General features: G+C 45.6%; 1 protein-coding gene across 2 annotated transcripts in view; it reads left to right on the top strand.

Annotated features, from left to right (window-relative positions):
• The window catches only part of FLNB (filamin B), a 73,380-nt gene that overhangs the window by 15,866 nt on the left and 31,078 nt on the right, over positions 1-26,436 (top strand). For both annotated transcript variants that reach the window (XM_009284459.2, XM_009284458.2), the window contains exons 2-18: positions 8,521-8,769; positions 9,755-9,852; positions 10,750-10,897; positions 14,012-14,130; positions 14,887-14,964; positions 15,771-15,933; positions 17,227-17,424; positions 19,131-19,268; positions 20,479-20,605; positions 21,161-21,297; positions 21,667-21,860; positions 22,214-22,327; positions 22,859-23,002; positions 23,348-23,471; positions 23,731-23,891; positions 24,470-24,560; positions 24,816-24,985. In XM_009284459.2, the coding sequence (XP_009282734.2) occupies positions 8,521-8,769; positions 9,755-9,852; positions 10,750-10,897; positions 14,012-14,130; positions 14,887-14,964; positions 15,771-15,933; positions 17,227-17,424; positions 19,131-19,268; positions 20,479-20,605; positions 21,161-21,297; positions 21,667-21,860; positions 22,214-22,327; positions 22,859-23,002; positions 23,348-23,471; positions 23,731-23,891; positions 24,470-24,560; positions 24,816-24,985 (2,453 nt within the window). The remainder of the gene's footprint in view (positions 1-8,520; positions 8,770-9,754; positions 9,853-10,749; positions 10,898-14,011; positions 14,131-14,886; positions 14,965-15,770; positions 15,934-17,226; positions 17,425-19,130; positions 19,269-20,478; positions 20,606-21,160; positions 21,298-21,666; positions 21,861-22,213; positions 22,328-22,858; positions 23,003-23,347; positions 23,472-23,730; positions 23,892-24,469; positions 24,561-24,815; positions 24,986-26,436) is intronic.

Raw genomic sequence — 26,436 nt, 5'->3', positions numbered from 1 at the left:
AAAAAAAAAAAAGGGATCTCGAATAATTAGCGCAGCATTCCTGTGTGCAGCTCGGCTGGGTATCTGCACCGCGGCCCTGCAGCTGCGAGCGGGGACCTGCTTGGCCGTGAGCAACCGAGTCTGAAATAGCCAGTGTGAATGGCAGCTCCTACTCTTCTGTACTGCATCTTTGCTAGCTGCTAGTCCCGTCCCAGCAGCGTGCAGGCCGTGTGGAGCCCTCCTTGCGCTCGTGGTGGAGATGCTCCCCAGGAGCGCTGGCTGCAAGTCGGATGTGCTCTAACACCTCCTGCCTGGGGCTTTTCTTGAACATCAGATCCCCACACATTTACCTTCTCATATCCATAACTTGGTATATGGCTCTTAAGGCAACAGAAACTGTAGGTGTATTCAGACTGAAAGTATTAAGGAATTTGATCCTAAGCCACCTGCAGTTTGACTTTTTTCCTCACCCACCCGAACAGTTCCTAATTTTGAAATTCTCGACTTCTTCCAACCCCCTTGGGTTTCCACTTTCTCTTGGACAAGCTGGGTTGGTTGCTGTTGTTGTTATACTGCTGGCTTAAACTTGCTTCATGTTATGGCTTTCTTTTCTGGATGTGAGACTTAAGTGGACTCCAGGTGCCCATTAAGAAGTTGGGCAGAGCTATTTTAATCTGTATTTCACTCCTGTGAGCTCCACTAGTTTGATTCTTTTTATTCTTTTCTGTATTAAAAATCTGTGTGACTTTTTCTTGCCAAGCCTGCACTGAAAGGGCTGGATTTGACCTGATTTTTACAGTTGCCTGTTCCACCTCATGAGACATCCTTTCCAGAGGCCCAGTATGCACTAGTGGACTGTACAAGGTGATGGGTGCGATAGTGGCCTGAAGTTCTCTGACTGATCTGGATGGTTTCAAATCCAGTTAAAGCAAAAACTGTCAAAAATCTCTGAATTGTAGTGTTTAATATCTCAAATCCTAAGTTGACTCTCACAAAGGAATCTTACTTTTTTTTTAACAACCAGACACCCTGGTAAGCATAAAGGAAAATTGGTTTCTGTCCCCTTAAAAAAAACAAACAACTTTTTTTCCGTCCTTCTGTCTATGCCCAGATCAGCATTCTGTTCTTACAACCCTCTAGTGAAATGGCATTCCTCCTCTGAAAAACTCACCTTGTAAAAAGCTTGGTGGATCTGCTGTGTACATGGTGTATCACTTAGACTTCCTGAAGATACACTTCCTCAGGTAATGAACACCCTGAGGCTCGTTAGTGAAGCTGACTGCTGTCTGTGTCTCGGCACACTGCAGGAGCTAAGCTGGGAGTGGATGAGCTGAAAGCCTGCTGGTGTTCAGGTAATCTGGATGCCGAGGAGCAGCTCTCCTATGGGTCACAGCACCGACTGCAAACACCGCTGAGAAGCAGAGATGCAGTGGGGCTGGAGCGCAGTGCTGTTAGAGGCTAGCAGGTCACAGCTAGGAATCTACAAAACTGGCTGGAGTTCAGCTGCCCTGGAGCCAACCCTGTGCACAGCCTGTGCTTTCATGGGGTAAGCCGGCTGCACGTGGCTGGACAACGCGCTGAGCCTTGAGAAGCTGCGAGGTGGACCTGGGCTTAAGGGTCATCGGAGGAAATTGTGCTTTGAGAACATACTGCAACTGAGGAACCCATGTAGTTGATTTAAAGACATATTATCCCTACAAGGGATGTCACTAATGTCCTTAGCAGGCGTGGTAAGCCTGTGAACACATACTGTATGCTTCAGCAAAGAATTTCCTTAGGCAGCTTGTTCAGCTCTGTCTCATCTGCATACTTCTGTTTGGCACGCACACAGTGCAGAGCAGGGCTTTGGAAAAGCTCAGTTCAATGTGGAGTTTTCACTGTTGCAGAATATTAAGCCCTAATGAGTTTCTGTCCCCCAATTGCTATAGCTTTTTAACAATAGGTGAGAATAATTAGAGGTGGGGAAGTGCTTAGAAACTTCAAGACACCAGGATTTAAAATTCCTACAGTCTCTATGATCCATAACTGACATGAACTTTGTGTGCTATACAAAGTTCCTTCTGTATCTGGAAATAGGGACTAAGGGCTGTTGTTGAGACTGCTCCTTTGTTTTGTGTTAAGGACCATGCATTTTGGGTTCTTCCTCCATATAATGCATAAAACAAAATTGTAAATGGGGGAAGACATCAAGATTGGACAGGGTGACCACCTTTTAGAGAAGCTGGATGCAAAGATCAGTGCTGGTTGTGGTAGAACTTCCACGTGTGAAGATCAACAGCAAAACTTCTGAGATGACTTTGCTCAGACTGAACAAGCCGTGTTGACTGCAGCCTCAGTCAAGAAACTGCTTCAAAAAAAGATTCACTACTCAAAAGTTGCTTTTTCAGTCCTTCATTTGTTTCACAAGACTTCGCACAGTCTGTATTACTAGCTTGACTTAGTAAGGAAGCTGTCTGCTGTGGTAGCTTATCTTGTTTCCACTAATTGTCCAACAGAAAATTACTTGCAGCTCTGCTGTAGGGCAGAGTTCAAGGAGTGTTGCCACAGTTTGGGTAGTACTTGTGCTTAATGTGAACGCAAAGCAGACTTGCACATGAGCAAAAGATAGTAGTCACAAACTTGTCTGTAACACTGGGGTTTTTTTTCAATTGTAGAATAATTTAGTTTTGAAGAGACCTAATGAAGGTCATATAGTTCAAGCCAGTTACTGCAGGTAGAGTTTAGGGATCTCTACTGGAGTAGATGAATTTGCAAGCTTCAAATCAATACCAGGTTTCAGTTCTGGCGCTTGCTCCTGGGGCAGCTGCAAGCACAAATGTAGAGGACCAAGCTCTGCAGAGTTGGCGGTTTTCCACTTGGTAGGTTGGGTTGGGAAGCTTTTTGTGGCCCAAGCCGTAAAAACGACATACATTTGTCTCGATGGTCACATTGCTGGCTCAGGCTAGTCACGCTGCTGGCTGAAGGCTAGGCACTTTAAAGTCTGTCTGTGCTTTAAGGAGTGTGATAGTAACAGTCCAAGTGTAACATATTGTATTAATATTTAGTATAGATCAACAATTATAAATCAGCTTGAGCAGTTAAAACTTGGTTCCTTTTCAAGACTGAGACTGGTAGTGTGTAGTGCCGGCCTATGGAATTGCCATAATCCATTTTTTGGGCCAGTTGCCACTTAGTTAATAGGATAATAAAAGGGTAAGAATTACAATCTAGACTCAGAGGTGTGATGGGGGAAGCAAACGAGCTCTGGTTCAGTCTGTTTTCCTCTTCACCCTACCAGGCAGCCACTTAAATCCTAATAGCTGACTAAGAAGCAGGATACTCCTACATAAAACTTAATGTTGTAGGCTATATATAGGCTTTTCTTTTTTTTTTTTTTACAGAAGAGTGAGTGCTCGCTTGTTCAATGCTGGTGTTGATTCTGCAGAACGGCTTAAGTCTTGTTGGCAGGTTTTCCCCAGCAGTCAGCGTGTAGGTCATGTCGAGTTGCATCCCGACGCCAGGACCTCTCGGCAGCGGGCTGACTGCAGCCTGTCCCTGCAGACGGCTTCTGCCTGCGTGTAGCTGAGCTAGGGCTGCATCTTGCTTGACGGCTGTTGCTATTTTGTTGATGTTGGATTGTCATCGGGTACTTTTGGAGGAGGAAAGCAAGTTAAAATTGGAGTAACTGAAGTTAAAATGCACATTGAACAGTGTAGGTGGGAATGAAGGTTTGTGTTAATTCCAAACTTGAGTGTTTCTGCTTTTTCTGCTCCTTGCTGGTTCAGGACCGTGTGTTTAGCCATGATAACTTGCAGACTGTCTGAAAGTGGTCCACTTAACAGCACTCAAAAATTCTGAGTTCACAGCAGAGTGTCGGGAGGACTTGCATGTAACAGCTCCAAAAGTCTTAGTTCTAATGGAAAAAAAACAACTCCAAAACCACTAAAAAACCCAAACCACAAAAAACGCCCAAACCAACAAAAAAACCCCTCCAAAACCCTTTGGCTGTTCTAGATAGCACCTCTAAAGTTGGTTGTCTGTGTTTCTGTTGAGCCGAAGTCCTCCCAAGTACTCATCAGAGGCAGGCAAGACGTCCTGTGGCATAGATTCCTGCTTCATGCCTGGCCTCCCCATAAAAATGTGTTCTTTGAAAGTACAAGTCAAATGGCTGTCAGCAGGTATCCTGCTCCACTGCTGGTGCAGTGGCATGACTCAACTGTGCAGGAGCATTGATCTCCAAAGCATGCATCTCCTACCAGGTACAGTGAAACAGTGAACCAGCGAGCGAGTGCGCTCTGGTATGTGTGTAAGTGCATCTTGCAGATGTTAACATAGGCATTGTAATGTGAATAAAGCAAATTACGTAGATGACCATGCTTTCTCAAAAAAAGGTTATGTTAAAGCTGTGAATAATGGTGCTTGTAAAGAGTTTGTTCAGCCCTGCTAAATTATCTTGGCGGATGAGATGTGACAGCTCACTTCCTCCAAGCCATGGGAGGGCGGGGATCGGTGGCTGTCGCCTGTGTGGAGAGGGCTCCTTTAATCTGCGGAAACTTGCCTGGTGCCATGGAGTAAACACACACTCTGCATTTCAGCTGAAAGTAGACAATTTGTTCCCGTCTACCTAACTCATTGAAGCTGAAAGCCAAACGCTACTGATGGTGGATGTGCATCCTTGAGGGGCTGGGCTGTTGCACTGTGGTTCTGAAGCACTGACCACAACAAGCGTGCATCTCTACGTTGTAAATTTACGATGAGCTCCAGAGGAGCAATTGAGAAACATGGCTTGAAAGGCTCTGTAAAGCTGCAAAGTATAGATCATGTGAGTAATAAGTATGCCTAAATCTTTGTAGTAGGAAAGCAGTGTTGCAAGATCTGCATATAATCCGTTCACGTAGTCTGTTTTCCAGCCTGGGATGGCCAGAAAGTGTCTTGAAGCAGACCAGGGAATGGGGAGAATTCAGTGGAAAGCCAGCTGAGCTGGGGTACATGGCAGCACCTGCAGTAATGATTGTTGGTGCTTGAGTGTCATTGGAAACACATTTTTTTTTCTACTGTTGCAAAACCTTGGCAGTATTACACTGGCAGTGTGCACGCGGAGCTGGTGGGGGATGCCTGCAAACTTGGTTGTACTAAGAGGGTTTCAGGGTTCTCTGGGCCAGCTCTGTGCTCCTTGTGCAGGACCTGTTAACGGATGCTTGTCTTCCTGGGTGCTGCTTGCATCTTAATGCCTGAGAGACCTTGAGGAGAATGCACTGAATGCTTTTAGTCAGTTAATTAAAAAGGCAGCACTAAAGTGGAGGCTTTTCTGGAGAGTCTGAATGCTCGGGCGGAGCTGAGCTTTACACCAGTGCTTGGAAGCCAAGCCTGCTTTGGGCCGGACTGTGGTCTCTTCTTGAACCTGGAGGGTCCTTTTATATCATGATAGAGATTGTGAGCCCAGGCTGGCCGGGGGCTGAGCTGCTGGTGGGATACCCTGTAGCTGGGAGCAGGGTGCCTGTGGGAAGGGTGTGCAGGTGGCTCTGCTGGGTGCTGATAAGGTCTCCTGTCCTGCCCAAGCGTTCTTCTCCCTCCCTCCCTCCCTCCTCCCTACCCCAAATGAAAGCAGACAAGCCCTCCTACAAGCAGGCTTGGAAAAAATTACATCATGAGATCCCAATGCCTGTCAGGAAGCTGGGAGGCTGTAAGAGCTTGCTAACTTTGCTAACAAAGTGCAATGGCAGGGATGGCACCAGCCCTGGGGAAGAAGAGCCATCCCATTCCTGTGGTGGCCTTTTCCTGTCATCGGGGCAGCGGCTCTGTGCCCGGCCTCTCTGCAACAAGGCTGATGAGATGGGATATTCTTGCTCTCGATGTGAAGCTGTCTTGTGTACAGACTCTTTTTCCCCAGGTCAAGGACCACTGCCCAGCTGTGCCCTCGGAGATGGTGATGGGGTGCTGGAGGGAGCTCTGAGCACGTGGCCAGTTGCTGCAGTAACCACAGTGCATCCACATATAGACATTATTTATGTGCTGTAAACATGAAACGGGCCATTCTTTATCTCGAGTAATGTGTGCGTAGCAGTGTGCTCGAGGTGACTCTGTCCTGCTGGCTTTCCTTCCTGGGGGATGCTGGATGGCTTTCTGAAACAAGTTTACTTGTAGCATACTAAATCATTGCTGCGTGCGCTCTGGTAAAAATGCCGATGTCGGTATAAATCTGAAACCGAAGCTCGGAGGCATTTCTGGTGTGGGGGTGCGATGGCCGGCAGTACGCTCCAGCGGTGCGGTGTGAGCGGGTGGTCCTGCCGTGGGGGCACGGGTCAGAGGTGCCGCAGGCACGGGGAGTGGGGGCTCATACAGGCAGTCTGGTTTTTGCACACTGCAGCCCTTAATTCTAGCTTGCAGGCACCGTGGTGAGCCTGCCAGCAGGGCTTTGGGTGTCTCTCATGTAAAATGCAGCTCTTCCTTCTGCTCTGATAGCTTCTTTCAAGAAAGCTTTCCCTAATAGGTTGTAAGGGAGCATCTTCCCTCCACTGACCAGTTTGCAGCTCAGCTGGAAAGAGGGGGGGAACTGGGTAACAGTAGGGACTGTTTAGTTGTCGCTAGGAGACGTACTACTTACGTGATGCAGACTTTTACCTTGGAACCTGTAATTAAAACCCAGTGGGGCTTAATCACCTCATAGCTATCTATTGTATATCTCAGACTGGATGTTAAGTCAGCAATGAGCAGTCAAGTGGCAGACACTTACCGTAATCCTGTAAGATTAGTCAAAACTGATGTAAAAAAAAAAAAAATCCAATACAAATAAAATCTGAGTAGAAACTAGACATTAATTATCCAGAAAGGCCAAACGCCATTCAAGGTCTGAAGTTACAGTATTATCTGTTCAGGACATACCGCCCTATTGTGAAACCATGTAAATATTAACCACTTTGCCTGAGCATTGGGTTAAAGGGAACACCCTGGTGCTTACTGTTCTTGGTCACTATTCTGTATAATCACTTGTTTTGAAAGTCGGGAGATCTTTTTGTGTTGATAAGATGGTATTGGGTTGCTGCTGCGGCCTCTGTAGCTGAAGAGGAGCAAGTAAGGCATGCCCAGTGGATGTTGGGCATGGTGAGGCTTGGCTTGGAGGACTCTACCTGTAAACACTCTGAATTTGATCTGGAGAAAGCCATCAAATACTGAACACTTTTCCTTTGCTAGCTAGGACTCATTAAGATCCCTACACAATTGTTTCGGTGACATGAAAGTGAGTTTATACCACTGTAGTTGTCTTTACCCCAGCATCTGCTCTGGGAGCTGATGCCAAGTCACTTGTAACTTCTGTTGACTAAAAAGGGGTTTCTTTAGTAGTTTTCATTGTAATGGAGGAAAAGAACAGAAAAATACTCTGCTGTAACATGTTGCTGTGAATGAAAGGATCAGTGAGGTTGAGGGCATCCCATAATGTTGCAGAACAACCCTGGTTTTGTTGAGCTTGGACAAACTGGAGCTGTTAAAAGTATAGTGAAACCTGAGTAGCAACTACAAGCTCCCAGGGAGTACATCTGACCTGTGACTCACTAAAAACAAAGTAAACTGCAAGAGTATTCACAAAACTGTAGAGGTCACTTCATAAGGCCAAACCAATGCAGAAAAATATCCTGCCCCTTCAGACAGCTTCTTACGACAATCTGATCTTGATGCCCAGAAGCCTTAAACTCAGCTGCATGGTGTGTCTTAAAGTAGAGCTGTGGCATGGCTGCTGTGATGATAAACTTTTCCTAGGCTAGAATGTGACATGGTTTTGCCAGAGCTGGCTCTTCCTTTTCTTCTAACTCTCTATTTGTAGTGTGAAGTGATGACTTTTTGTGCAGGCAGGAGTGTGATGGTGCGAAGGATGCCCAATGGACCTCCACTCCCCGCTTTGCCATTTGTACCCAGGTCGTGATATATCTGGACTTTGTTCTAATTCCAAACTCTGGCTTTGCTGGACTTCATCATATAGCACTTTTCTTGCTACCATTTTTAATGCAAATTATTGGGGTGTGTGTGGAGGCATGTTTGTGTATATAAATGCAGTTTCCTAAATGGTGCTTTAGGTATGCTCTGGGGCATTTTGAACAGATGGGATGCTTAAACGGTGCTTTAGGTATGCTCTGGGGCATTTTGCCCCTGTTGGGATGCTGTTCTTGTGAACTCCATTGCATGCTGTTAGGCCTCTTTCGTAAGATACAAATGCCATTAAAAATACCAGGTGGCAGTTATCATCCAAATGCAAAATACCAGGGATCTTAAACTGCCTGTTCTCCTAAGCTTAATGTTGAAAAGCTTCAAGGGTGAGTCACACCACCCTTGGAGAGCACTGAGCTTTCAAGACAGCTAGAGAGCACTGAGTCCGTGGGCTCTTCTCTTTCGTCCCATCTAATACAGGGCATGAAGAATGATGTCTCTGCCTGAGCAAGTGCCTGCAGTGACCTGGGTCACTCCTCTTGTCCTTAATTACCTGGGCATGAGTGCAGGCACAGTATTTTAAAAACATGCCTCTTTCTTTCAGGGTGGGAAATAATCAGATGTATGTCTTTTGTCTTCCAGATAGTAAAGCCATAGTTGATGGAAACTTGAAGCTGATCCTTGGCCTGATATGGACCCTTATCCTCCACTATTCCATTTCCATGCCAGTGTGGGAGGATGAAGGTGATGATGATGCAAAGAAGCAGACCCCTAAGCAGAGGCTGCTGGGCTGGATCCAGAACAAAATTCCTTACTTGCCAATCACAAACTTCAATCAAAACTGGCAGGATGGCAAAGCGCTGGGGGCTCTTGTTGACAGCTGTGCTCCAGGTAAGTCCTTTGCTCTGGTCAGTGTTTCCTTGCTCGCCCTCCTGGTGGCTGCTGTGCTGTTCCTATGGGAGGAGGTTTTCACTGCTGAGCTGGAGACGGGAATGAGGCTTTCAAGAAAACTCAAGTCCAAAGAGGCCAGCTGTGGGAAGCAGCAAGTTGTAAACGACTTGGCCAAGAGAAATACTGGCCTAAAGCAGAACATGTGATTGCATTATTGGAGGCGCCGTGTCTAAGTTTTTTGTATTGGGTGCAAGGGACAAAGGCGCAAATGCTGGCTCCTAAATGCAAGAAAGACTTGTTCCCACAGCAAGTGCCAACAACCTTTCAACTTCAGGGCACAGCAGGAGGCTTCATGTGTTCTCCTGAAATAGGGTTGCAGAGGGAGCACAGAGCAGCCAGAAGCCGCACACTACCTGAAACTTCAGTGTTTAGCAAGCTAAGGCTGTGCTACTTAAGGCGAGTAATGTGATGAAGTGTGAAAAAGGCACTGTTTCCTCACCTTCTTGTAAAACAGCCTTGCTAGTGCGATTGCTGGTGTTCATCTAATGCAATCTGGGGTGCTATGGCAAGCAATTAAAACTTTCTTTTCCAAATTTGCCACAGGAGAGCCAATGGAACATAAAGGATTGCTAGATGTATTCGTGATGAATTTAGTTGACTCTTGCACAGCTTAAATTTAAAGCAGTACAGTTGTATAGCTTTTCAGTCAGCCACACGTTTTTTGTTGACAGGCTAGGTGGGTGGGAGTCTCTCTCTGAACTGGCTTTAATGTCTGTGCCATAAGGGCCCCTGGAGATGATGGTTGATGTCTCAGAAGTGTTTCAGTGAGCAGAACGTCCTCATCTTGTTTTGGTTACTTCTGCAAAGCTCTGAATGTCTTTCTGTATAGCAGCATAATACAAGGGGCTGTGGAGTTTGTGCTTGGTTTCTTCAGCTAGGGAAGCTCCCTTGTAGATAATACCTAACAATTGAAATGTACTTGCAGGCCTGTGCCCTGACTGGGAGACCTGGGACCCGAAGAAACCAGTTGACAATGCTCGGGAAGCCATGCAGCAGGCGGATGACTGGCTGGGTGTGCCACAGGTAAGGCTGTGCAGGCTGCCTGCGGGAAGCACAGCAGCTAGCTTTGTACTTGCAACTAGCTTGAATTTAGATTGAGGAAAGCAGGTGAAGTTGCTTGGACACTTCCGAAAGTTACAGTTTACTTGTGTGAAATTGGCTGAGAAAGGGCAAATTGTAATGAAATGCACTATTACATCTCAGAGCTCTGGTTGTAAGGCTTTGTGTAGGCGTCTCTGCTGAAGATGGCTGGTGTTGCAGCATGTAGAGTAGGGGAAAAAGTGCACGTGTAGTGGCCCCTGCTCTGTTAGCCCCTGGAGTGGGTTTGTTTTGCTGCATTGAATTCCACAGAAGAAAAACTCTCTGGCTTAGGAAATCACCTGCAAAGATGACTTTCAAACAGAGAACAATGTATTTGCAAACCAGATTGTTTTCATGCTGATGAAGTTGGACAGAATTGCTGAAGTCTCTGAAGCTGTCCGAGCAGCTTGTATTGTTGGAGCAGGAGAAGAGACTGGTCACAAGTTTCACTTCGCAAGCACTGCAGTTCAGAGCTGTAGCACACAGGATTATGAATTACTAATTCTTTCAGTTTCAATTATCCCCATGTTGCTTTTCGAGGGGAACATAGCTACCGTAGTCTTGCCTTGCCACCGTTCAGTTTGTCACAGTCTCCTGAGAACCCCTGATGATCAAGGCACAAAAAGCCCCCAAACCACATTGGGACCATAATGAGCTTCTTGATTTTCTTGCCATGAGATAATAAATGATGTTGTGTGTATCAAAGGGAAAATAAATGTAAGAAATCACATTAGCATGTGGGAGTTCTGAAATGTAAGACTCTGTGTCATAGCTCTGTTTCTGTGTTGGCATGTGGTAACCAAGCATTGGTACAATATACTTAATTGCCCTGTCTTTCAGGTTATTACCCCTGAAGAAATTATCCACCCTGATGTGGATGAGCACTCCGTAATGACTTATCTGTCCCAGTTCCCCAAAGCCAAGCTGAAACCAGGAGCTCCTTTAAAACCCAAATTGAATCCAAAGAAAGCAAGGGCTTATGGCAGAGGTAAGGACTCGGTGAGCATAAGCTGCACAGAGTGTTTAACTCTTCAGAAAGCTGGGTGGGGTTTTTTGCTTATGTTGAACTCCAGACCTACTGTAACTGACTTCAAAGTTTCACTTGTATACTCTTGGTGTGGTGCCTAGTTTCAGAAATACGTGGATATAGTCCAAAAGACACTCCTAGTTCTAACATGTAAATTCCCCAAAGTCTCTGAACCTGTTCTGCAAGCTGCCAGCCTTGCAGTCCACAGCTGGAAGAAGTAGCGTGATATGGGGCTAAAACAACATTGATGTGAAACTTAAGCTAGCAGCATTGCTGCTGATGGTCGTTGATTTAGCAGTGAATGCTTCTCATGATAAAACACTCATTTAAAGAAGAAAAACCTCTTTACATCTGTGTGTCTCTGAGGAGGCTCTCTGTAGAGGTGGTCTCTAGTTTCCTAGGCTTGATGGCAGATATGTATTAGGGTAGGCTAATTCTAAATAAATTATTTTAATTGATTGGTAGGTGTGGATACTTTGCTTGCACATGCACAAAGGTGGGTTGGTAACCCTTCAAATATTAAATAGTGCTGAGCCTTTGTTGTAAAGGCTCTATTTGCTAATTGGAAGGACTTGTCCATAGATGTTTATGCAACTGTAGATCTACATAGGCATTCTTATTTTTAACTTACAGGAAATTATCCATTTAAAAGGTAACTTCTGATATGGTTGTACTCTAGATTGGAATACAGTCACAATTAAATGAATAACAGATTTTTACCTTTAATATGCTTGGTATGTAGCATGACATTACTTAAGCATTATACTTTGTTCTCCATTCCATCTTCTTTTTTTTAGATTTGGGGGCTGCTGTTCCTCCAAGATTTTTAGAATTAGTGGGTTTCAGAATTGTGTGTACAAGAATAAAATGGAAAGAAACAACTTTCCTTATTTTTTTCTGTTTTTCTTTTTTTTTTAACTTGATTTCCATTGAAACTTAACTAGTGGAATGAATGGACATGGACACTGTCTGTGCACTGAAGAGCAGTCACTATAGTCAGAAGTGGCTTTAGCACTTACCCTGCTTGGGGTTTATGTCCTTTGTTGGTGCCTTCCACAGCAAACCATGATACATAGACAAATTGTCAGACCCCAAATGTATAGACTACCTATACTCCACTTACTGTGTAAATGACTGATCAACCTGCCTCAATCTGTCAAATCTGGCTTTAGTCATGTTCTTACTCTTTCAAAACCTGGAATTATTTTGTTGTCTACTTTCATGCATACGGTGCTCTGGAGCCATTGTAATGGAAATTATAAAGGGTGAGTGGCTCTTCTTGAAAGATTGAAGTTTTCCCAAAGTTAATTACCAAAACAGAGTCACTAAATATAACTGACAATTCTGACTGCTAATGTATGTCAGAACTGAAAGGTGACTCCAGCAGCAAGGGGCTCACTACGAAACTGGGCAGGGTTTTTTGGACAAGTGAGTAACAGGTCTTCATGCTTCCAGAAAAAGGCGACTGTCAAGTGTGAAGTGGGTCAGTCTCAGCTTTTTTTTTAATTACTGTTTTTCCATCTAAGTTGCTCATGACCTCCCAACATGAGTCTTAGTTGTAGCGTGCCACCCTGGACACTGCGGTGGTTTCCTCTGAGGGCATCTGTGTGTAGACCTGATGTGAAATGAGCCTGCAGAGATGCTGTACAGGATCGTGCAGATCATCAGTGATGCACTATGAGTTCTCATTTAACCAGCCAAAGCAGATTTCTGATAAGAGAGTAAAATCTAGAAGGTGAAATGTAGGCTAAGAAAGTGCTGTGACTAATGCTGTCTTGGCTGAAGCTGTCTTTTGAGAATAAGCAATCCTTCTCGTTGTGCTTGCAGAAGAAGGGATACTTAACTCGAATACCGTATCCTAATGCTTGTGTGGTGGACTGAAGATACGCAGAGCGAATTTATAGCTGTTTAAACTAGATGATAATCTAGGGCTTAGTTTGAAAGAATGAATGTCAATTGCTAACACCTTATCAGACTGCTCAGATTTCCTAGTAAAAACATGATCTTCCTTGCACTGCTCTCAAGTTATTGTTTTCTGAAGATAAACAAGTTCAGGAATTCTGTTGTTCACAACCACTTCCTTTATAATCTATCAGACGTTGCACTTTCCACTAATTGTGCTATGGAGCAGTAGTGCCCACGGTTTTATGAATAAGCTGAGGAGTAATTCCCTTGGACGGAAGGGTTTATATGTTTGGGCTAGTCTGGAACCAGCAACTTTGGGAAGTTCTTCCGCCCACTCAGTCTGACACCGCCACGACAGGTGTCATGACCTGGGGCTACGTGTAGGGAGATGATGAAACCCTGCTGGTAAATGCGTGCTGTAGCAGGCCCTGTGCTGAGGAATAGGGAAACTGGTTAAAAGTTAAGTGGAAATGGCACTGAATTGTAGGATTTTTGTGGTTTAAAGAGGTTGCTGTGTGCCATTTGTACGGTGTTCACTCTGACAAAGTAGTTTGAGCAGCTTTCAAAGAATAAATCTGAGCAGTGTCTGTACAGCTGAGTTCTGAAAATGGAGTAAAATGGGACAGTATAGGTAAGAACGGTCTTGCTTAAATAAGTCTTTCAGTCTTGGCTGTAGGGTAATTCCTTTACCAAAAGGCTTCCCGAAACTTTTCTCCTGCCTCCCTGGTTGCCCTTCCTGCAGCATTTAGCTGTGTGAAGCAGAGCAGCTCCTAAAGAGCAACTAATGCACATACCCTGCTCCCTGTCAGCATCGGCTGGGTACTCGCCAGCTGTGGGGGTGACCCTCAGTACGTTGCTCAGGCAAATGGGGTAACTTGCTTTTGCCTGAAAGCAGATGCCAGCTGGGTTCCTGACTCAGCCAGAGATCCTGAGAGAAGTTGAGCGTCAACGATTCAACCAATTTTTAAAAATGCTTGTATTGTAAGAGTAGGGGTTATTGCAAGCATGATGCTCTAGGCAGCTGGTGAAGAGGTGTCATGCAGCGGCCTGGGGCAGCTGGTGCTGGGGGCTTGTGTGGGAGGACAGGTTGGACAGCTTGTGGGTAGCCTCCATACTGCCTTTTGGGTTTTGTAGCAACAGCTAATGTGCTGCCCTGTGCCTGTCTCACAGGGATTGAGCCTCATGGGAACATGGTGAAGCAGCCTGCCATCTTCACGGTAGACACCATCAGTGCTGGGCAGGGAGACCTGATGGTCTTCATAGAGGATCCAGAAGGAAACAGAGAGGAGGTATGTATGTTAAATATCTTGTGTGGAAAAGTAAAGCTGGTCTGAATGCTGAAGTTTTTGCGGTAACCTTCATCTTTCACGAGTGAGGTCTTAGCAGATAAGTAATCTAAAAAGAAGTTGCAAAATACCATCTATCAAAAGTGCAAGCCTCAAGCTTTTCCTCCTAATTGCCTTACTGGGTGAACTTGAAAAAAAGTCACTATCTGCAACTAAGCAACACAACTCCAGTGTCCAGTAGTTGCAGCGCTTTAGCTTGACTGGCCAAGTACATTCTGACACGCTTTTAGATAACACACAACACTAAATCACTGTCTGCCCTTACTCATTCTGCAAGAATGGCTAAAGCAGCTATTTAGATGCCATGAATCATTTTGAGTTAAAATGCTGGTTTTAATGTTTATAGAAACTTCTCATCCAAGTGCTCCACTTGATCATGTTACAACATTCCAGAGAAATACAGCTGTATGTTGGACTTAATGTCTCCTCAGTTTTGGCCTGGCTTAGCAGAGCAATTAACAGCAAGGGAAAGGGCTGGGGTGGGGAGAAGGTAGCTTGCTTCGTCTCATGTAAAGACAAAACCAATGGGGTTTTTTCCATATGAGAAGAGGAGGTAGCAAGGATCCCTGCTCCCACAGCAACGTGTCTCTGACGTTGCTGACTCTGGAAATAGTTCACAGTATCAAGCGCTACCCAGAGAAGTCTTAGGCTGGCGTGTGTGGGTAGAGCTCAATGATGTGGATGTGTTTTCTCTCCTAGGCTAAGATAACGCCGTCCAGTGACAAAAACAAGACCTATTCAGTTCAGTATGTGCCAAAGGTTACTGGACCTCACAAGGTAGGTTGCGTGTCAATAACCAGTATTCTCTTGTTAAACGCACTGCTCTGCTGGCTGTTAACGTGAGCCCCTGAGGGCTGCCTATTTACTGATGGTGTAATAGCCACTCTGGGCATCCTGAAGAAAAGGTAATCTGATGTGGCCTTAATTCTCTGTCTGGGCTATTGGGCTGCCCCCTTCTCAAGGGGGAAGAGGGTGTGTGTTGGGAGAAAGTGCGGGGGTGTTTGTGTATCAAGTGCTATAGCTGGCTCTCCTCTCACGTGGGGCCACTGCTTGCAGCTTATGAAGCCAGTTTTGTGGGTTGTGACAGAGACGCAGAGGAAAGTACCAGGTTGTTTCTATAAGGCATTTCTTTTTTGATGATATTGTACACCATAGGGGTTTTGCAGAGAAGGTTCCCCACCCAGCTCTGTCCCCAGACGCCTGTGGAAGCAGGTTTATGATGGGTGATCCCGTTGCTTGGCACTTGCCTGAGTGACTGGTCCCCACAGCCAGCCTGAAAAGATAAATGCAACTTCTGCTGCCACTTCATTGCTGGATGGTGATCTGCCTCTTATTGGCACATCCAGATTCAAGCATCCCCACTGGTGTGGCTGACCCCATGATCAGTAGCACTTTAAGGAGGTGGCCAGCAGTTATGCTGCATGGACAGGATGAAGGTTGTGGGATGGATGGTCTCTCTCACCTCTCAGGCATAGACTCTCTGTGCTAGGAATGCAGGCGCTTGACCCCTGCTTGGCTACGTGGCAGTGACACTGAGCTCTGCCTCTGCCCGGTGGGTTGGAGCTGACACTGTCTGTCTCTAGGTTTCGGTCCTGTTTGCCGGGCAGCACATCTCAAAGAGCCCGTTTGAAGTGAATGTTGACAAAGCCCAGGGAGATGCGAGCAAAGTAACAGCAAAGGGACCGGGACTGGAGGCGACGGGGAACATTGCCAACAAGCCTACCTACTTTGACCTCTACACAGCAGGTAAGCAGGATGAATGAGTGCCAAAATCCCGCAGCTTCCTCAAACATGAGGAGAACCTAAGCCTTGGAGGAATAAACAAACTGAAAAGTGGATGAGGATTTGCAGCACTATCAAGTTCAGAGGTGAACTTGAGCCAGCTAGGCTGCTCTGGAGGCTTCAGCTGTGTATGAAACGTTGGAAGTATGGAGCTGAGCTGGGGCAGGAAGGTGCTAAGCATTACCCAGAAATTTGCCATGAACTTGCTGAATGGCAGCAGGCAAGTTCCTGGCTGGTTTCTTCCCCCAACTCATTTTAAACAGGAATGTGAAATGCTCACCTCTGAAGGATGAACAGTGAGTAAACTGTGAATGCTTAATGTGTTCTGTATTTAGCTTTACAGAAAGAACCTGCTGCAGTGCTACTTTGGGTTCGTACTTCAATGATGAACTGGTTTCAACTTCTATTGTAATTATTAGAGGGCTACTATCTTCATTAGGGCATGTCCATCATGTGACTTGTTGCCTGCTATTAGGCCAATGCTGTAGCCTAGAGGAATGAGTCAATAAGATGCTACAAATGCTAATTCATTTAGAACAATGCAAAACTACTTAGGGCAGTTACTTGAAGTATTTAAACACAGAAATATGCTGAGTAGCATATTTTAAATTGCCTTCTGCCTGAGGGTGCTTAGAAATAAAATTAAATGTGGTTATAGTGAGGAGAAGTGTTATGTTCAGCCTCTAATTGGGAGAGGGAGCGGTCTGAATCATGTAAAGGCATGTCTGGCCTCTGAAAGTGTCTGGAAAACTGTTTTTGTTGCATGATGAGTTGAATAAAATGTGAGAGGAGCAGGTGTCTGAACAAAAGTGAATACGTATAGTCCAGCAGAGAAGGATCCTTGTCCAGACCAGCATGCACATTGTCTGAGCTCTTAATCTAAACTGCTTCAAAGCTTGAGACATTGAACTGACTGGTGAAGTTGTGGGTTAAGTCTGTGATAGAGGTGCTACGGGGGTGGCAGCAATAGGGTAACCAGGCTGTACGTGTACTCAGTACTAACTATTGTTGTGAAACCCTGTGGATGGAGCAGCAGAGACCTGTCAGTTTGATGGCTTCATGGAGATGCCACCATCCTGTCTTGCCCCCTCCCCACTTGAATGTCTGGTTGCTGTCAGCAGAAGCTGAACACTTCAGCTGTGCCTAGAAATGTAGCAGAAGACGGCTGGCTGAGCCCAGACAGCTGGCTGTGATCCTAAATGCAGTGTATGTTGCTGTGGGGAAGTCAAGGCTCAGCTGGCCTTGTTTCCTTTGCAGGTGCCGGTGTGGGTGATGTGAACGTGGAAGTGGAGGATCCTCAGGGGAGAAGCCTTGCTGAAGTTGCAGTAGAAGACAAAGGCAACCAAGTCTACCGTTGCACCTACAAACCTGTTCAAGCTGGTCCTCACATCGTCAAAGTGACTTTTGCTGGGGAGGCAATTCCCAAAACTCCTTGCACTGTTCTTGTCGGAGAGGGTATGCTTTTTAAAAATGCACCTAAATGTAGATGGCTACTTTTCTCCTTGGATGTGATCACAGAATATGCTTGAATCTTGCTTTGGACATTCTCTGTACCTTTCAACATCTTGGACCTGATTCAGTGGGTCACCTGGGTATTCACAGGGTAAAACAGTGCTCTCTAACAGTAATATGGCTTTTGTCGCTAGAGTTTCCTTTCTGCCTAGACCTCCGAACGTTAAGCTGCCCTTTGTATTTTTTTGAAGTGTTTTATGCAGCTCTGTAGTGTCTTGCTGTTTTCCACCTTTGTTCCTCAAATGACTATATTTACTGTTTTCCTCCTTAACTGACACCTAACTTGCTTTCTGTTCCATCCTTACGTGCTCCTACGCTTTTAGATCTCTGCTCATCTCTCCTGAGCTACCCTCCATTTGTGGAATTTTGGACTTCACTGCTAATGGCTTCATAGTTGGTAAGAGGTGTGCAGGATTCTCCGTCATGTTTGCTTTTCGAAAGCTTCTAGCCTGCAGCTTGTCCCGGCCAAAAGGGTTTTTGGTTTTGTTGGGGTTTGGGAAGAAAGTTGCAAGCGAACTGAAGCGGTGTGTGACCCAGTTAGTGAAACTGGCTTAACCACAAGCTGCCTGACTCAGCTGTGTAAGGCCTCTGCGAGCTGTTCCCACTCCACGTTGGGCACGCTCCTGTATGCTCCCACCGAGTTTTCAGAGCTAGCAGATGGCATGCGATCTTCACTTACACCATCCAGCGTAGGACGCGGAGCGATGTTGGCTGCTGCAGGGGCGAGGGTAAAACTTGTAAGCTATTGAAATGAGTAAAAACCTAACGAGCTGCTTGGCAGACTTGTGCTCCTGCTGTAAGCACGGCGTATTTTGGGGACATGCATGTTGGGTTTACACTGCTGAGAAGCTGTGATTATTTGTAAGTCTCTTCAAACCCTTCAGGTCTCTGGAGTTGAAGACCATGTGATAGCTGGGATTGTGTAACGAAAACTGTTCATAAGTGCGTTTTACTTATTTATGTAGCCACTCTGCAGGCCTGGAGAAGCACTTGGAGTAAAGGGGTCAAGCATAAGCTTAAGCTCAGCCATATGTAACCTATTGCCCCTACCCATGGCTGCTTTGGTCTGCAGAGGGCTTGATGGCTTTGCTTCTGAAAGTGTGAACTGTGGCAAGCAGGGGGGTTTTGACATGACATCTCTTAACGAAGCACATGCAGAACTCTGCTTTGCTAATAGCAGTTATTCCAGTCATGTGCTTCTGAAAGAACAGCACAATAATACTGTTCACTGGGGCTTATCTGCAAAGGGGAACTTCACCCCATGCTGCAGTGTGCTTCTCAACGCGAAAGGCATCAAGAACATTGTGCCTAGTACGTGATAGCCATGTAAAGTTTTTTGTATTGATAATTGGCATCAAATTGGAAAGCAACAGGGCTTGAGTGTTTGCTTTAATTCTAAAAAATGGCCCTTGTAGGGGGTCAGTGTTGCCTGGCTGCACCGAATGCTACTGCCCAAAAACCATGGGACATAGACAATGGCTGGGCAGACTCCTGTCTGTCTGCCTTAATGCTATAACGTTAAAACTTGTGCTGAAAGCTAAGCTGTGGTTGCCCTGAGTCAACATTAAACTAAAGGTTGTTCCAGGCTGGCTAGGCTACGTGTATGTTGAGAATCAAAGACGGTATTGATGTCTGAAATTCCCTTGCAGCCTGCAATCCGAATGCGTGTCGTGCCACTGGTAGAGGTCTGCAGCCCAAGGGCGTCCGCATGAGGGAAACAGCTGACTTCAAGGTTGATACGAGAGCAGCGGGGAGCGGAGATCTCGGAGTGACTATAAAGGGACCAAGTAAGTGTTTGGATGAATTTGTGTTGTGGATGTGTTTTGGAGAAGGGGGCGAAGTGGAGGCTGCAAAAAGGAAGAGCAGTACGGAGGTGGTGGCCTGATGGAACTGATGGGATTTGCATCACCATAAAAAGCTAAATTTCAGAAGGGTTTTCTGGTACTTTGTGTCTAGTGTGAAGGTTTTGATCTGCAGGGCTGGGTAAGATTAAACCTGGTTTTAGGTCTCTATTTTAATACATATTGGTTAGCAAAACTGAGAACATCCACGCGTCTGCCTGCCGTAGTTCGCACTGCATCTTCATCTGATCTGTGGGAGCAAGTCATGCTCCAGGGTCTTTGGCAGGGTGGAAATCTGCTCTCATAAAGCTAGGAATGGCTCAGAGCAGCAGTCCTGGCTGCACTGGATGCTCGGGCACATGAGCAGGGGAGGAGAGTGTCCAGGGAACCTGTAGGCTGACATGGAGACCTTCTGCCAGGATCTGTCCCCAGGTCCTCTGCTGTGTTCTGAGCTCTGGATGTGGCCCTCTGCCTGGACCACGGCAGGCTGGGGCGATGGGAGCGCCAGCGGCCGCTGGCTCGTGCAGTGGACTCCTGAGGCTGCCAGCAGTGGTGGCTGTGCTGCTGCTCTCGGGGAGCTGCTGTGCTTATGTTGTACTTATGCTGTACTCATGAGCCGGTCACCTCCCCCCGGCTGGGATGGTATTAAAAGGTGCATTGTATTGCCTTCACCTCCTCCACACACACAGTGCTCTGACTGTGTGGCTTAATGTGGTTGGGGGGGGTTGGAAAGCAACAGATATATCGATGTAAATTTTAGTGTATTAAGCTTTTCTCCCTAAATTCTTCATCTTGAAGAAAATGAAAAGTAGGCATTCTCTGCATACTTGTGGTTGCAAAGTCTGACAAATGTTAAGCTTTTTTGTTTTAACATATGACATGCATCATACTGCAGACTAAGAAAATAAAACACAAGGGAACCTATTAAGTCTGGTAACTTAAAATACTTTCTGCTGTATTTCTTCTGGAAGTGTTTGCTGTCTTTGTCCTAGAGGACAACTAGAACTAACTTCCCTTACAACCTGACCTTTTTTTTTCTGGTGGAAGAAATTTATTCTTGCAAGCTAAAATAAATACTAGAAAACATGAACTTGTCTGAGTAATTGAAGGCAGGATGCAAGCTGTTAAGTTTAATGCTGAACTGATCTTTCAACAGAGGGCTTGGAGGAGCTGGTGAAACAAAAAGGCTTTATGGATGGTGTATATGCATTTGAATATTATCCAGCTACTCCAGGGAAGTACGTTGTCACGATTACATGGGGTGGGCACAACATCCCAAAAAGGTGAGTTAGAAGTAGTATTTTTGGAGGTTTTGTGCCCTTTGGTGGGTTGTGTAGTTGGTGGACTTTTAAAGCAACACTAACCTTTGAAGAAACTCTGGGGGGACAAAGTTAGTGGCAAGCAGTTGCTGTGACAGTTTATCTACAGCCTGTTTTAGGGCTGCAGTGGCTTATTTTGGGAAAGCTTTGAGGGGTGATTCGCATCTGTCTTGCTAAACCCAAAATGATGAATACAAAACCCAATAAAACTTGGTGGGTCATGCAGCTTGGTCTTTGCTGTGAGTTTTTGAAGGAATCTGTTATTTTAGTGTCCAGGGCTACAGCAAGCAGTGCAAGCCAAGTACTTAGTACTCAGGATTTGTGGTGCAAGATGTAAGCACGTGATGGGTTGGATGACCTCTCTGCTACAAACACAGTCTGCTGGGCACTGTGCCACCACATGATAGTATCTATTAATTTGGGAAATCCAATGTAAAGCCTCATTAAAATGCCTGGGGAAAAACATGGATGCTGTATTTGTCCTCATTTCTAATCCCATGCTTTGCTTTTTTCTTGTAGCCCCTTTGAAGTTCAAGTGGGTCATGAAGCAGGTCCTCAGAAAGTGCGAGCCTGGGGGCCAGGACTGCATGAGGGGATTGTGGGCAAATCGGCTGACTTTGTGGTCGAGTCCATTGGCACAGAAGTTGGCTCTCTTGGTATGTTACTTTACTTAGTTTGCCTGAAATATTTATGTATTGCAATGCTAGCAATGAACTCATGAGAAACAATAGCTTTCCCAGCAGTAAAAAAACATGTCTGTATGACGTTTTGGTCTAAACACAAACTTATGTCAGAGTATCAAAGGCAAGTCCTAGAGACAGGAATGTGTGTGATGGGGAGTGTTAATCTGTGGTTTTGTGGGTTGAGATCCAGAAGGAATGATGAATTATCTCCTATATTGCTGGAGAAGGGTGATAGAGAGCATCACGCGTGGTTACGGCTAATAAAAAGCAGTTTGGGGAAGTGGTGTTAAATTAGCAGCCACCACAAACATAACGCGAGGAATGTACTTGTTCCTTTTTCAGGCTTTGCAATAGAAGGCCCTTCTCAGGCTAAAATTGAGTGTGATGACAAGAACGATGGCTCATGTGATGTGAAGTATTGGCCCAAAGAGCCTGGTGAATATGCTGTGCACATCATGTGTGATGATGAGGACATAAAAGACAGCCCTTACATGGCCTTCATCCGACCAGCTTCAGGAGACTTCAACCCAGATAAGGTGGTGTATAAGAGTTCACCCATGACATAACATCTTTGATATAACTACAGTAGAGATGTTTCTGAAGGCTTCTGGTAACCAACTTTACTCTTAAGCTGCCTCTACTTAAAGCTCTGAATTTGCCATGCTTCAGCCAGATATTACTCAGCTTTTTCTAATAACACTGTTGTGGTTTTGATTTAATGTAATGAAAACTTGCTGAATCAGTCCAAATTCTCAACTTTCACACTAACCTCTACTTGTATCCCATGCTTCATGGGTTTTGTGGGAAGGGGAATGTCTTCAGAAATAAATCGCTTAGTTGTACTTCTCTGTCTGAACTGCAAGCTAAGACTCTTGGGGTGTTTTTTTAGGTGAAGGCTTACGGCCCAGGCTTGGAGAGGACTGGCTGTATAGTGAACAATCCTGCTGAGTTCACAGTGGAAACCAAGGATGCTGGGAAAGCACCTCTGAAGATGTATGCACAGGTAAAAAGCCAAAGGCAGCTATGTGAAACTTCAGCAAAAGGCCTTAATACTGTTGAGAAAAATGCCTTAAGTATTTCTACTTGCTTACACACCACTTAATTCTGAGCAAGTGTAATTCTCTCAAAGCTCTGTGCTTTGATCTGTGTAATGTAGTCAGGCAACAAACCAAGCTCAAGACAAGGTGACTTGTCCCTGGTGTATGAAATACATGGCTTTGCTTCCTTACTTGGAGTCTCCTCAGCAAGCAAGCTGTAATTCTCCGGAGTTGCTGTTTGGAAGCACCTGAAGTGTCTGTCTCTGAACCTGTGAATTTCAGGCGAGCTTGTTAAAATATGTGTTGTAGGATGGTGTTAGGAATGAGCAAGTGTTAAATGAGGAAGACTTACAGAGGTGTAATTTGCATGTTTCTTCAGTATTTCTGAGCTGCAGTTCTGGGAAAACAAAACAGATTTTGGAACAGTCTTGGGCTGTTCAAACTATACAAACATTTCTAAAGTACCTGAACCTTCTGCTGGTATTACTGCTTTTTAGGATGGAGAAGGAAACCCTATCGATATCCAGATAAAGAGCAAGCCTGATGGTGTGTTTGCCTGTTCCTATGTGCCAGTTAAACCAATCAAACATACAATTTCTGTTGTCTGGGGAGGAGCCAATGTGCCCAATAGCCCATTTAGGGTAAGTACAGAGATGGATATTACTAGTTCTAGCCAAGTAGGACATTTGTGCTCACAACTCCTTGTTATTACAACTAGGATGATAAAATCCTGTGAATTTCAAGGAGGTGTGCTCTTCTGCTCCCTTTTTTTTTTTTTTACAAATCTATCCACTTGAAAAACGCTTTCTGTTTTTACAAGCTCACATGTTGGAGGTCTCCTATCAGCCCAGCCTGGGGGAGTCGGGGCAATTCGTTCTTACCTTGGTGCTGTTTTCCTGTAGCCTCTGTCCAAGCAATGCTCTGACTCGACTGTGGTCTTGAGCGTGACACAGATGTGTGATTCTGACCCTTGTGAATCCATGTAGGTCCTTATAGGTCAAGGGAGTCATCCTCAGAAAGTGAAAGTGTTTGGACCTGGTGTGGAGAGAACTGGCCTGAAAGCGAATGAGCCAACCCACTTCACTGTTGACTGCACAGATGCGGGAGAAGGTAAGGGCAGGCTGGGCTGTTGCTGTGGTATCAAAACCACAGGTCATGTGAGGGGGGGGATTATGTACTGTCTCATGCTGGTTTTCCTTGTTTCATGGAAAAACGTTGGGAAGCAGAAGTTTGCAATGAATTGTGATGTGATCTGTTGCATCAATTAACATGGTGACTTGGAACAACTACTGGAAATGGGAATGTGCTGGTTGTTTGGCTAGCAACGTCTGTACCATCCAGTAACAAAACCTCCATTTGCTTTTCCTAGGTGATGTCAGCGTTGGAATTAAGTGTGATGCTCGTGTGGTCAGCGATGAGGAAGAAGACATAGATTTTGACATCATCCACAATGCTAATGATACGTTCACAGTGAAATACGCACCACCTGCTGCTGGACGCTACACTATTAAAGTGCTTTTTGCAGGAGAGGTTTGTAATCTTCGTTTTACAGCCTGATGTTTCTAGAGTCTGTTTATCTGCTCCTTAATCACTGAGCACGTGCCAGTTCACAGCTGGCTGTGGCAGTTTACAGTTGGCTCCTTCCGTTTCAGTTCACAGGCACTTTGTCTGGTCACTGTTTCTAAAAACGCTTTTGTAGTACTTGAAGGTACGCAAATGAGAGGGGTTGGCTGGAGACACTGAAGTTCAAGCATGTGATGTGCTGGGCTGGCAATAATGAGTGTCATCTCGGTGATGGGGCAAAGCTGCTTTCTAAAGGATAGAAAACCTAAGTGACTCTCCAAGGAACATGGGAATAAAAATAAGTTTTCCGTTTTCATTAAAAAAAAAAAAGGGGGGGGGGCGCCTTGCAAACTGTCCAGCTGTTCACTTTTCCCTAGACTTTGAATGATACTACTCAGTGAGGCAGAGCAGAGCGTTTAAGTGAGGCGAAATTTTACTCAAGATGGTGCTGGAGTTAAAGCAGAAATATCTTAAAATGATTATCTGTCTAGTTTTGGCTAGTGAAGAGTGACCTGGTTATGTTTAGAGCTGTGTTTCTGTTGCAGGAAATTCCTGCCAGCCCGTTCAGAATTAAAGTGGACCCCTCGCACGATGCCAGCAAAGTGAAAGCTGAAGGACCTGGACTGAACAAAACTGGTGAGAGCTGGGTTGAGATGGTGTAGCCAGTGCTGGACCGTGAGGGGCTGTTGTGGGGTAGCCACTGCCTGGCTGAGCATTGCTGGGATGCAGCGATGCAGTCCTGGATACAGCGGGGTGGGGGTGCCAGGTGATTGGAAATGACACCATTCCCTTGGCATTTTGCTTGACTGGGCTTTATAGGTTCCAAATGCTTCTTGGGAAGGGTTTCTATGTGCAAGCGCTGCGTAAATTAGAATTAACGTTTTTCTTCAGGCGTGGAAAATGGCAAGCCAACGCACTTCACTGTGTTCACCAAGGGAGCTGGAAAAGCACCGCTGGATGTGCAGTTCAGCAGCCCGGTTCCAGGAGAGGCAGTGGCAGATCTGGATATCATTGACAACTATGACTATTCCCACACTGTTAGGTACACTCCAATACAGCAGGTAGGTCTGACTCCTGTAGGAATACAAGAGTGAATGGGTCATGTGGCTGTAGTGCCGTGACCTCCCTCCCTGGTACCTGTGCACAGAGGAATGAGCAGGTAAAACTTGCCAGGGTGTCCTGTTCCCTGGGATCCCTAAAGCCTGCAGGACAATTGGGATTGGAAAGCAGTAATGCAGTTTTCTGGTGTAGTTATTGATAACTTTTCACTGTTTTCTTTTCTGGGAACAAGTGAGATACTGAAGCTGTAGCGCACAGCTCATGTTGTCATTCCACACCTTATCAGTCAAAGAGGAAAGGTGGTGAACCTTCCTGGGGTCTGAAACAGAGCTGGCTGCTGCACCAGCTGCTCTGGGCTGCCACGGTCCTGCAGAGTTCGGGCTGTGGTGTGCCGCCTCTTAGCAAGCTGCTGTTGTCAAAGGAGCTGTAGTGCAAACCAGAGCAGGGACAAAAGGCACAGCATTTGGGTGATGGTGCAACAGCTCCCCAGTAGGAAGGTGAACGAGTTGGTCCTGAGGAGGGAGGCTGGGCTGCAGATTAAATGCATCAAAGTATTTGACTGTATTTGAGGCTTGTCCTTGGGTTGGAAAAAAAAATTCAGTCTAACTCATTTTGGTTCACAGATGCTTCCTAGCAACACCGTTAAAGAGCTGAAAGTGGAAGCTGCTAATAACTAGAAGTATTTTTCCTTATGCTGTGCTTGCGCGTTTGTAAAGGGCCATTAAATGCCAGAATGCATGAATCTCATGTATTTCTGAAGATGTAGGTGCTGTAGTGCTGAGATGAAAGTGTCTTGCTGCTCTTGTTCTGCTGAACAAACAGGAGCTACTCTGTCATCTGCACCAGCTTCCTTGAATGTAGCTGTAGAAAAGTGGGCTGATAGGAGGACTACAGCATTATTTATCTGATAATGCTGGATTAGCATTCTTGGAAGCACCATAGAGCTAGCGTTTGTTTTTGGATAAAGCAGTTTCATGATCTCAGGATGCGGCTGGTGTGCCTGTTTGGAGAAGCTTTTGCCTGTTCAGTCAGGGTTGGTATGCAGAAGGGAGCAAAGTTGTTTGAACTGTGTGTGTGAGCAGTACCAGATTGCTATGTTTCACATGAAAAGCAGTGTTGAAACAAGCCAGGATGCCCAAACCAGGTTTCCCACTTGTGTCTCCCATCTGGAGGAGTATCTTGGGTCACGGAGGAGCTGTGGACTTACAGGAGATGCTCGCAGATAGCAGTGGCAGGAAAGCAATGGTTAAAAAGAGAAGATGAAAATAGACTGCACAGTAATTAGAGTAGCCTTGTTGTTCCTCCAGGCTGTGAGCACGTACCTGTCTTTCTCAGGTTTGTAAGCAGTAGCTTACAAATGAGACTCTGGACTTTTCAGAGCCGGGGGGAGGAAGGACTAGGTAGTTAAATTCCTGAGGGGCCGCGTCAGCAGCAGAGGAGCCTTGGTTTAATG

This window comes from Aptenodytes forsteri, unplaced genomic scaffold (genome assembly GCF_000699145.1).
Source record: "Aptenodytes forsteri isolate BGI_AS27 unplaced genomic scaffold, ASM69914v1 Scaffold53, whole genome shotgun sequence".
Classification (NCBI taxonomy): Eukaryota; Metazoa; Chordata; class Aves; order Sphenisciformes; family Spheniscidae; genus Aptenodytes; species Aptenodytes forsteri.
The sequence above is the reverse complement of the archived record's forward strand: the minus strand, read 5'-3'. Positions and strand labels throughout refer to the sequence as shown.